We start from the raw sequence: 12,477 nt of genomic DNA on the forward strand, positions 1-12,477 counted from the left end.
AAACCTGGAGGAGGCCTATGCGTCAAAAGACGCGCTGATCGCAAAGGCACTAAAGTGCGAGATTTGAATTAATTGTAAGATGTAAATTCAGGAATTTAGAGTTTTCGTGCACTCATCCGTGATTTCAAGGGTCTGTCAAAAAATACAAATCGAATATGCACCTATGACGGCCACTTCAAAAAATCACTGATACAAATCGAATACGGATGAGTGCACAAACGCTCAAAGGCTTTATTTATTTATTTATTTATTTATTTATGTGCAGTTTCATGCACGATCAAAACTCATTAAATAGCTCGTAGATAAATAAAAAAATAAAAAAAATAATTACAAATCGACGCTGTTGACGAAAAGCAATACGTCACGTCACTAGTTGTTATTGTGGATTGTCAAAATCCATTTATTTTATTTAGAAATAAATTAAAAACAATATTGTTTTCGCGTTTCGAATGGTTGATGTTAATATATTACGCAAATTTATTATTGCGTCGTGCGCCTAAAGCATACGCGAGTGTAAAAAGTGATAAATATTCTTCAGAATGTTTTCTAACCTATACGTAAATGTCAAAATATATTTGTTTTGTTTTGTGTATTTTGTGATATTTTAGTAAAAATTAAGTGAGTGCTATCAATTTCAGTGTGTGGCGGGTAGGCTGGAATGCAGTGAATCAAAATGTATACAGTTTTTATACTGTTTCTTCAAAGGCGCGAGATGGTAAGTACTTAGCAATAAGTTGCCACTTTTCCAAGTTTTAGCTTTGTTGATATTATTTTTAATGTTTGTATTAGAATTTTGTGACTATAAAAATGTATTAGACTTAAGACTGTGCCACAATTTGGAATTTAAATACCTATTTATGTCAATTTTAAGTTGCAAGAGTATAAATTTTGATTATTTATATAAGTAAAAAGTTTTCTAATAAATGATTCTAAATAATGTAAGAATGAAAACTTCTTATACGTTATTATTTATGTAGGTAGATATTGTGTAGTACTTTAGTTTATTATATGTAAAAGTTTTTTTATAGGACAGAAAGTATTTAGTCGCTGGTCCTAAAGAAGAAGAAGAAAATTTTTTTTTTATTGAAGAGTTATAATTTTATTACTTACTTATGTTCCTTTAGAACAATGAATACAGGCAAGCAATTTGACAGTCTGGTACGATGCCACATAGAAGGGGTTTAATAAAACTGCCATATACTTTCCAAGTTAGTGCACTTTCATCTTTGACTGGGTCTTCATTCATCAGTCATCACTTACCACCAGGTGACATTGCAGTCAAGGGCTAACTTGGTAACTTGTGACAGAATAAAAAAATCTATATTTCAGGTATTTATTCAAAAATACAAGGTCTAAGTCTGCTCAAAAACAAGAACGATACAGGGAAAAAATTAAACGAAACCCTGAAAAGTATGAAGAATTTAAAAGAAAGCAACGGTAGCATTATTATAAGATTAAACACCTTGTAAGGGATTCCACATTAAAAGAAAGAAAACAAGCAAAAGCTTTAAGGTCAAGTCAAACGTACTTAATAGGTACAGGAAAGATAAGAATAATTTATAAATGAAACACAAACTGCTTACAGTGTGCATTGTGGTACTTGTATAAGTGAAAGTTCACAGATTTGATTCCTGGTGGAGTGAGTTAAGGAATTTATAATCTTTACATTTTAAATACAGTGATAGCCTTCTAGTTGGAGGCAGGGGTTCTAAGCCAGGCACGCACCTCTAACTTCTTGAAGTTACATATGTGCGTTTTAAGTGATTAAATATCACTTGCTTTAACGGTGAAGGAAAACATCGTGAGGAAACTTGCCTGAGAGTTCTCCATAATGTTATGTTAATGTGTGAAGTCTACCAATCCACACATGGCCTACAAACCTACAAAGCCGCCATGATCCAAACTTCATAGTCGCTGATCGTTCCTCCCTGTATTGGGGCAATACGAAGAGGAACTATCAGCTTTTATAAAATAACGAAGGTCTGGTACGCTCTGGCTCTTAATCCATTACTTATACATTTTAAATTGAAAATTTTATATTGTTTTAATATAATATATATTTTTTTTATAATTTTAGAGTGTGATACATCAAATAAACCAAGATTTCATAGTTGGTCACGAAAATATTATCTCAAAGTCGATGATGAACACTCTAAATGTACACTTTGTAAAAGAGTTTACAAATTTGCTAATGGTGGAAACATGCATCGGCATTTCAAAAATAAACATCACAGTGTCTACTTTAGAGAAACTAAATTAAAAGCAAAAACTTTTTTTTTTTAATACAATAAAACTTAAAGCTAGCCTTATCTAATTACTATATAAATCATGACCGCGTGGAATGGTGCCAAGAATACTGGCTGCATTTCCGCGCTGGACAGCTAGGCTGATCCGCTGCGCAAAAAATGAGCCAGCCCTTCTGTCACCAGTTGAGGCTATTAATCGCGGTGAAATGTCTCGTAAAAAATTTTTAGCACTAAGACTCCATGGCCCCAGGGTCTCCACGGCAAACGGCACAAAAATGTAACTCTCTATAAGAGAGGCATACTTGCGCCGCTTGCCGTTTTCAGCTGTTTCTGCTGCGGCTCCCGGTCTTGATGCTGTCTTCCTGATATGACACGGGGCCAATGTGTCAACGCAAGTTGCGTCCCACATTAGCGCCCGTCCCCGTTCCCAGGGAACCAGCGTCAATCCATCAGGTCTCTTGCCATCATCCCGACTAATCCCTGCCGGCTCAATGAGCGCAGGAATATTTATGGTGGCAAGAGCTCTTTTAATTGTATCGTTAAGAGAGCCATGCCTAAACAGCCTACCGGAGCTCCTTTGGCAAGAGAGTCCGTGGATTCCAAATTTATCAACCTCTTTTCCACACGGACATCTGTGCTGATGTCCGTGTGGAAAAGAGGTTTATAAATTTAGCAAAAACTAAAGAACTTAAAAATTTAAAAAGAGATACAGAATGATGAAGCACTTGTTTAAATATAATTTTAACAGGCGTAGATGAAATGCCTGATACGGATGAGATCGGGTAACCTGCTACACTTACAGAAGACCAAATAAAAAGAGAAAATCACTCCGAAAACATTGAATAGAATAGAATAGTAAATATATTTTTATTCAAGTAAACTTTTACAAGTGCTTTTGAATCGTCAACTAGTTTAATTTACCACTGGTTTGGAATGCCGTCCCTACCGAGAAGAAGTTCCCATCATGGGTAAACATACCTTTTTATTATAATATAATTACTGCTGTTCTGATGAATGTAAAATTAATAATCATAATCAATAAATTCTGTTTAAATTATTTGAGTAGGTACCTACTTGAGTGAGGTGTATTAAGTATCAAAGTCAAAGTCAAAGTCAAATGATTTATTCAAAATAGGTAATAAATTACTCTTATTGATTGTCTGGTATAGTGTTAGATTTGTAAGATAATATAGTGGTGATAATTATAACGCAAAATTAAAACTAAAGCTACGAGGGTTCCAAACGCGCCCAGGTCTGAGGCTGATCTAAAAATGTTATATTGTTTTCTTTGCTAAGTTAAGTAATAAATGAGATCAATTTGAGTTAATGTTCATTGAAAAAAAAAGCTATAGATAAAATTATAATGCAACATGTTTTGAATTTCATATTTAACATAAGTAATCATAATATTATTTTTTAATGTTATACCTAGTTGACTCACGAATCCGTACTTTACATTACAATCATTTATCAGTTATTGTGTTGTAGATACAGGTATATGTACATTTTATACCTATAGAAGAGATTGTACGAGGATAATACATATTTTTCACTTCTCATGCTCGTAAAGTTCTTCTTTATGGTGGCTGTAAGCGGACTAAAACTGCTTTACATAATCTTGTGCATAGTGTTTATAGGTAAACAAGAATCTATCTGACGACACCCGGATGACACAAAAAAATTGTATGTGATTTCTATAGTGCCAGTAACATTTTGCACATTACAAAATTGCTTGAATTTCACTTTATACATATACTTATATATAATAATAATATTGTTTCATTTCCTCGCAATCGAAGTGAAAAGCTGAGTGTATAACTCAGTCATAAATCCATTTTATCCTTGACTAAAATCAATCCTTTAAACATCCGCCCTTGCCTTCGGCTCGGGTAGATAAGCGTGGCTTGTTTGATGCCCTTGTCGTACAATCTACTATTTTAAATCCATAGTTACTTGTACTTGTCTAGTTATTTAAATGTTATTGTACCTATGTTGCCGAAAAGACTTCGTGGTACTATCGGATGTTTGTTGAAACTTGAAACGGTTAGCTATTCTGGACAGTTTTATAAGTTATAAAATAATAAATATTAAGAAAGTATATATATTTTTCAAAATTGATTTCGTCTTTTATTTTTTCTTTCTCGTCGTTAGGTCTTCTGCTCGTTAACGTCTAGTATGCAAGCACTAATAATATTCAATCGTTGGTTGATTGTATACCTACTTACTGAATGCCGCGATCCAAACTTCTCTAACGGAACTAATTAATAACGACATCGAAAACGAAAGCCTTTTTGTATTGTATATATATGTATTTATAGAGAAAGATTCAGTGTGTGCTAGGCCTCCAAAGCCACCATGATCCAAACTTCATAGTCGCTGATCGTTCCTCCCTGTATTGGGACAATAAGCAAAAAAAAACTTTCAGCTTTTGTAAAATAACGAAGGTCTGGTACGCTCTGGCTCTTAATTCGTTACTTATACATTTTACATCGAGAAATTTTATATTGTTTTCATATATATATATTTTTTTATAATTTTAGAGTGTGATACATCGAATAAACCAAGAGGTCATAGTTGGTCACGAAAATATTATCTTAAAGTCGATGATGAATACTATAAATGTACACTTTGTAAAAGAGTTTACAAATTTGCTAATGGTAGCAACATAATTCGGCATTTGAAAGATAAACATCACAGTGTCTACTTTAGAGAAACTAAATTAAAAGAAAAAACTGGCCAAGTGCGAGTCAGGATCGCGCAATGAGGGTTCCGTACTACAGTCGTATTTTTTCGACATTTTGCACGATAATTCAAAAACTATGATACATAAAAATAATAAAATCTGTTTTAGAATGCACAAGTGAAGACCTTTCATATGATACCCCACTTGATATAGTTCTCTTACTTCGAAATGGAAATTACTAATTTTTAGTTCAAGACCACAATTTAATTTTTTTGTGTGATGTAACCACAAATTCACGGTTTTCAGATTTTTCCCCAAATGTCAGCTATAAGATCTACCTACCTGCCAAATTTCATGATTCTAGGTCAACGGGAAGTACCCTGTAGGTTTCTTGACAGACAGACAACAAAGTGATCCTATAAGGGTTCCGTTTTTCCTTGTGAGGTACGGAACCCTAAAAACTTAAGAACTTAAAAATTTAAAAAGGTAAAATTTTTACCAATAACAGTGCTATGTACAGAATAATGAAGCACTTGTTTAATACAATATTAACAGGCGAAGATGAAATGCCTGATATGGATGAGATTGGGTTTTGGATTTGGGTAACCTGCTAACAGAAAATCAATTAAAAAGAGAAAATCACTCCGAAAACATTGTGGGTAAACATAAGAACCTTTCAGCCGCACTCAGAGTCGCTTGATCGTTACGTAAGGCATTAATTAGTATGGATAAGGAATGCCTTAATGATTAAGCGACTCTGAGTGCGGCTGTTAGTATTATAATATAATTACTGCTGTTTTGATGAATTTAAAATTAATGATCATAATCAATAAATTCTGTTTAAGATATTTAAGTAGGTATTTGAGGCAGGTGAATTATCTAAAAATGCTATATTGTTTCCTTTGCTTAGTTAAGAAATAAATAAAATCAATTCGAGTGTTCATTGAAAAAAAAAGCTTTTGATAAAATTATAATGCAACATGTTTTGAATTTAACATAAGTTATCATAATACCTTATCATAATATTATTTACTAGCTGATGCCCGCGACTTCGTCCGAGTGGATTTCCGTTTTTCAAAATCCCGCGGGAACTCTTTGATTTTCCGGGATAAAAGTAACCTATGTGTTAACCCGGGTTATAATCGATCTCTATTCCAAATTTCAGCCACATCCGTTCAGTAGTTTTTTGCGTGATTGAGTAACAAACATCCAAACATCCACACTTTCACATTTATAATATTATTATGATACTAGGATTGGGATTAGGATTAATGTTATACCTAGTTGACCCACGAATCATACTTTACAATCATATCAGTTATTGTGTTGTAGATATATATAATTATATGTAAATTTTATACCTATAGAACAGATCGTAAGAGGATAATATTCACTTCTCATGCTCGTAAAGTTCTTCTTTATGGTGGCTGTAAGCGGAATAAAACTGCTTTTCGTGCTCTTGTGCATAAAGTGTTTATAGGTAAACAAGAATCTATCTAATGACACATGGATGACACGAAAAAATTTTATGTGATTTAATAGTGCCAGTAACATTTTGCACAATACAAAATTACTTTAATTTCACTTTATACATATACTTATAATAATATTATTGTTTCATTTCCTCGAAATGGAAGTGAAAAGCTGAGTGTATGACTCGGTCATAAACCCATTTTATCCTTGACATAAATATCTGCCCTTGCCTTCGGCTCGGGTAGATAAACTTCTCTGATAAAGTGGCTTGTTTTATGCCCTTGTTGTACAATCCACTATTTTAAGTCCATAGTTACTTTTACTTGTCTAGTTATTTAAATGTTATTGTACCTATATCGCCGAATATACTTCGTGGTACTATCGGATGATTGTTAAAACTTGAAACGGTTAGTTATTCTGGACAGTTTCACAAGTTATTAAAATAATAAACATTAAGAAAGTACATATTTTTCAAAATTAATTTCGTGTTTTATTTTTCCTTCGTCGTCGCTAGGTCGTCTAGTATGCAAGCACTATAATATTCAATCGTTGTTTGATTTTATACTTACTGAATGCCGCGATCCAAACTTCTCTAACGGCATTAAAAACGAAACTATGTGAGAAAGCCTGTTTGTGACGTCAATCTAGACCCTCTTCACACAAGAATTGGCCTAGCACCACACTTTGATAGCTACAGTGTGACGATCGCAATAATTTCTTATGCTTGCTTCCCACAGTGCGTGATTCTGCGAATTGTCACGCACGGCCGACGACCGCGGATAGCCACGCACCGCGCACTAGGCTCGGACGACGACGACGTGTCTGCGCTAGCACGGACAATACTCTTCCCATGGTGCGCCTGTGTGGGCTGGTCCGTGTCCGTCCGTAATATCACTCACCGTGGAAAGCCAGTGTTATTGGCTGAAATCGTTTCCATATTTAGAGCCTCAATAGCTCAACAGGTAAAGCAGTGGACTGAAAACCGAAAAGTCAACGGTTCAAACCCCGCCCGTTGCACTATTGTCGTACCTACTCCTAGCACAAACTTAACGATTAGTTGGAGAAGAAAGGGGAATATTAGTCATTTAACATGGCTAATATTCTTTAAAAAAAAAAAATTGGCCAGGATGCAGTTGTAGCAAGAATGCTATAATTTCAGCCATGTACCTACAATAATTGCGATTACTACAACGTGATAATCAAAGGATCCCAGTTAGCTCCTCCGCTAATTTGACGTCGCACATGGCGAACAAAATACAGTGCCTGGCATAGAGAATTACGGCCTAGATTTAAATATTTAGGTAGGTATAAGTCCCGCAAATTGCTTATGTGTGGGGCTGCCATTTTAGTGACGTCAGCACTAGACTGACGTTTCGAGCTGATGGTATATTTTTATTTCACGCTAAAATGACGTCGACATGGTTCCGGCTCAATAGCAATTTGCGGGACATACTTAAATAAGAATGTCATTTAATTAGTCCTGTTTTTTTTAAGGCGAATACAAAAACTACGTCTGGAAGTATTTTGACAAAAACAACCTTTTCTCTATTACTTGCAACCTCTGCTCGATCTCTGGACTGAGAAAAAATAATGTATACAGCCACTTGCGCCAGTGTCACCCGACAACTTACGAACAGTATTCACGAGAGAACGAAAAAAATATTTTGGAACAAGTCAACAAAGGTAAGTAAATGTTCAGCTGGTCGATTACGGAAAAGCTGCATAAATAAGGTCTTGCAATAAAATGATGTGATTTTTTGTATAGCGGTAGTCTATGTGGCTAGAATTCATTATTATAAAGAGAATAATTTACAATGTGATCGTCATATGATTGTTTTATTTTCTTTTGAAAAATAGCGAATTTGGTCAAGGTCAGTCTTGTGACTTTGTCTATCTAAAGAACTTGGACTTTTGCACTTGAAGTCACAGATAACTTGGATTTTTGTGAAAATCAAAGTTAGCACATACCTATACAGACACACTTTCGCATTTATTATATTACTATAATCCGCGGCAGGTCGAGACAGCAATCGGGTAATGAGGCGAGGGACGCCCCGCATACCCGCACGTCACCCGCGCTCGCCCGCACTGGGTTAGCGCGGGGGCTGTGCGGATGTGCGGGGCGTTCCCTCACCTACTGCCATCTCGACCTGTAGCTGTATATGTAGCTGACATGCGCCGGTATATTTCGAAAGGATTTAACTCAATATTTCAAAAAATGTTTTTTGTAACAATTTTAGGAAGTAATGTCGAAGGAAAACGTTGGAGGAGTTGGACACGAAAGTACTATTTCAGAGTAAATGAAAAACTCATAAAATGTAAACTTTGTGACCGTTTATTGAGTAGATCCTCTGGTAATACTGGCAACATACACCGCCACATAAAATTAAGACATCCTTTTGTTTATTTTAATGAAAATAAGCTAAAAGCATCAACAGAAGATGACGACTCTAGCGATGAAGAAACTGATAAAGCTACTGAACATGAATTAATTAAAGAATCAGATAAAATAGCATCGAAAGAACGTAACAGTCAAGTTAAAGGTAGTGCTGAGGTCATGGATAAACCTGACGTGGATAAGACAGGACAATTCGTCGCTTTTCCAGAATTGATGATTAAAGATGAATTTAAAATAAGCAACACAGGAAAACGTAAGAACCTTTGTACTTTAAATGCTCATTTTACTATAGTTATAGAATGTACCTACATGATTGTTAATTAATAATTGTGCTACTCGTAATGTAATCTCCTTTTATAATTTTAGAACATGATACTTCGTATAAACGGAAAAATTATAGTTGGACACGAAAGTATTATCACAAAACTGATAAAGGCATTAAATGTAAACTTTGTAGAGGAATTTTCAGCACTATTAATAATGGTAACATACGTCGACATATTAAAAATAAACACCATGATGTTTACTTAACTGAAACTCATTCGAAAGTAACAACTGAAGAAATCGTAAGTGACGACACTGAACTTAAAGAAACTGAAAATGTTGTCAAAGAAATATTCTACATTAAAGAAGTCGATAAAATAGTAATCAAAGACAGTAATGCACAGGATGACGAGATACTTGAATCTAACATAGACGAAAGCTTAGATGAAATGTCAGATGCGGATGAGTCTGAACAAAATCTTACACTTGCAGAAAAACTGGATAATCGTAAGTTCCTTTGTACTTACTATAATTCAAATGTGGTTGTTAATGATCAATCGACAATCTATTGTAGATAGAGACTAGTATTTTAAGGACAATGTTTTACTAATTTGTTAATTAAGTACTTACTATTTAGTAATTAACTAAGTGAGTATTAATTAAGTTTATAATTTAAGGGAATATTGATCGGAAAAATTGGAGCTGGACACGAAAATATTATCATAAAATAAATGATAAATTGATAAAGTGCAGCATTTGTCACAAAATTTTGAAGATGAATATACATCGGCACATTAAAAATAAACATCCAGATATTTATTTTAAAGAAAATCCGATAACGTCAACTCAGGAACCTAGCGTTGAAGAAGAATTGAGGATAAAAAATATATGCGAAAATACCGTCGTCGGAACACGTACGTGCCTTTCTTATACTTGAGCATAAAAAATAAACTGCTAAGAGCGATCACGTAATAATCCGATCCGAACCCGTGAAAATACGGATATAATAAAAAATACATATGTCCTAACCCATTTAAGCTACCATCAGGGGTCTATGTAGGAGTATCAAATTTAAACCAATAGTTATACCTAGGCGACTGAGATGTGCACAGAATTTTTCGATTTTTCTTCTGTGTGAAAATAACATTACTTAAATAAAAGTTACCTAAATTATATGATATTTAAGTGACTTGGAATAATAAATAGGTAACACTTAGTTTTTATTTGTAGGCCTGCCCAAATCCTGCATTTGGAATTTCTTTGAAATGATTGAACAAGATCGAGTGTATAAGTGTAGTTTTTGTCAAAAATCTGTCGCCATATATCCAAAAAGCGTTGGCAATCTGAAAAGGCACATTGCTACTGGCCACAAGAAACAATATGAGATAATTCTGAAGTACGGAGGCTTAGAAACGAAAAAAATGATTACCTTAGCAGCAAGTGGAGCAGAAGGTAATAATTATTCTGTACTAGGTCACGGATACAGTTTTTAAAACCCCGCGGGAACTCTTCTGAGGTAAAAAGCCTGTGTGGGAAGTCAAGGCATAACTTTATAAGCTAGCTCTGTTCCAAACAGCCAAATGGGTTTAGTCATTGTGGCGTGAAGAAGTAACAACATCCGAACTTTCACATTTATAATATTAGTATGGATTAAGTAGGTAGTGTACTTATTCTCAATTACTTATTAGTAAGTAATTTAGTAAGTACTCTCTTCTAGCCCATGTAGATTTTGTTTTTAATGCCTTTTCCGGCATAAAAATAATTCCAATTTTGTCTGCGGGAACTGCAAGCAAGTTATAGGCTATATGTATATGACTTATTAAATTAAAAGCAATATTATTTCTAGTTCCAGGAGTGTCAAGCGTCGAAATAGCATTCTTGAGTGTGGATGATGACGATACTGGAAAACTCAAGTGCTCGAGATGTGACACAGTACTCGAATGCACAGAAGAAAAATGCGATTCTGTGCTAATTCAGCACGTCCAGGAGTGCCAAGTGAAGCCAGAGCCAGTGGAAAATGAATGCGATGCGGAAATCCTTAAAAACGTTGAAGAAAAAAGTGATGACTAGCTTAAGCAGGTGGTAGGCTAAGTTAAAGTTAAATTACTTGTACGCTTCTCCTTAATACATTTCACTTAATAAATGAATATACTACTTACGCATATAGATAACGCTGAATAACAATATACTACGATCTACGCATATATTTTATTGTTCTAGATCTAAAACTATACCAGATATCAATTTATGTCTTCATTATCTAGTTTCAAAAATAAAAAAAATCTGATAATATATTATACTTAACTTGTCATAGAAACTATGTGCATACTTTAGATTACTAAACTTGTACTCGTCTAGTTATTTTTATGTTATTGTACCTAAATATATTATGTAGTATTACTATAGTATTACTCTACTCAATAAAGACTTCGTGGTACTATCGAGATATTTATTCAAACAATAGTAAGTTAAGTATTTAGTATATCCGCGGGGTGAGTACGTAAAACGTTGCAGTAGCGACAGCAGTAGCAATCCGACAGTTCATTTGCTCTCTCTTCTTCTTCTTCGTATTTTGCTTTGTGGCTATTGCTGTCTCTCTCTAGCCGGACGTTTGACAGCAGTGATTGCGAGATTTACGCCGTTCGCAAGCCTGTCGCGAGATACGTAATCACCCCGCCGGCCGGAGTCCGGGACAGTGAAATTCGGAAAGTAACTGGCATCGATTGGATGGGAAAGGTAAAGATAGTAATTGTTGAGACTACTTAAAGTGGCCTAAGTATAATGAGCGGATGCATTGTGATGATGGTGTTATATAGCTAAGTAAGTAAATGTGGTGAATTTCATTTCTCCGTCGTTTGATCTGTGCAGATATAAATAAATAAATAAAAGTTTATCCAGCTCACAAAATATATAAACCAAATGTTAAAACTAGGTAAACTTAAAACTACGAGCTCGAAAGTACTAAGAACAAAAATGATGTCTTGTTTGATATGGCGCGCTTCTAATATTTTCATACGACACATACAGCACAATTCCACGCGCGTTATTCCGCCAAATTTGTACATAGACAATTTTTTTTTTAATCGTAAAGTACTGACAACAGTACTTTACTATCATTACAATCTAGCCTATAGAGAGGCTAATAAGTAATATTATATTAACCTAAAATTATACACGTACTTATACCTAAGAATCGGTCCGTTGACTAAATCTTAGTCTTATAGTTAACACATTGGAAGACACTTTGTTCTTGTGTTCTGTAACAAAATAAATGAATATGAAAAATGTTTATTTTATTTCATGGAGGCTAACTTATGAGACTTTGGAGATTAGAAATCTTGTCACATTTATTAAATCATATTCGAATAATTTTCAGAGAATGGCTATCAATTTATACCCACGCAAAGGGGTAA

General features: G+C 34.4%; 1 protein-coding gene across 1 annotated transcript; it reads left to right on the forward strand.

Moving 5' to 3' along the window:
• Positions 1-340: 340 nt before the first annotated feature.
• On the forward strand, positions 341-11,352 carry LOC117985858 (uncharacterized). The gene is made up of 8 exons (XM_034972647.2): positions 341-557; positions 639-715; positions 7,897-8,085; positions 8,643-9,053; positions 9,167-9,571; positions 9,742-9,978; positions 10,295-10,516; positions 10,911-11,352. The coding sequence occupies exons 1-8, from the start codon at positions 457-459 to the stop codon at positions 11,132-11,134; spliced, it is 1,866 nt and encodes a 621-aa protein (XP_034828538.2). The 5' UTR covers positions 341-456; the 3' UTR covers positions 11,135-11,352.
• The last annotated feature ends 1,125 nt before the right edge of the window (positions 11,353-12,477 follow it).

This window comes from Maniola hyperantus, chromosome 10 (assembly GCF_902806685.2).
Source record: "Maniola hyperantus chromosome 10, iAphHyp1.2, whole genome shotgun sequence".
Lineage (NCBI taxonomy): Eukaryota > Metazoa > Arthropoda > Insecta > Lepidoptera > Nymphalidae > Maniola > Maniola hyperantus.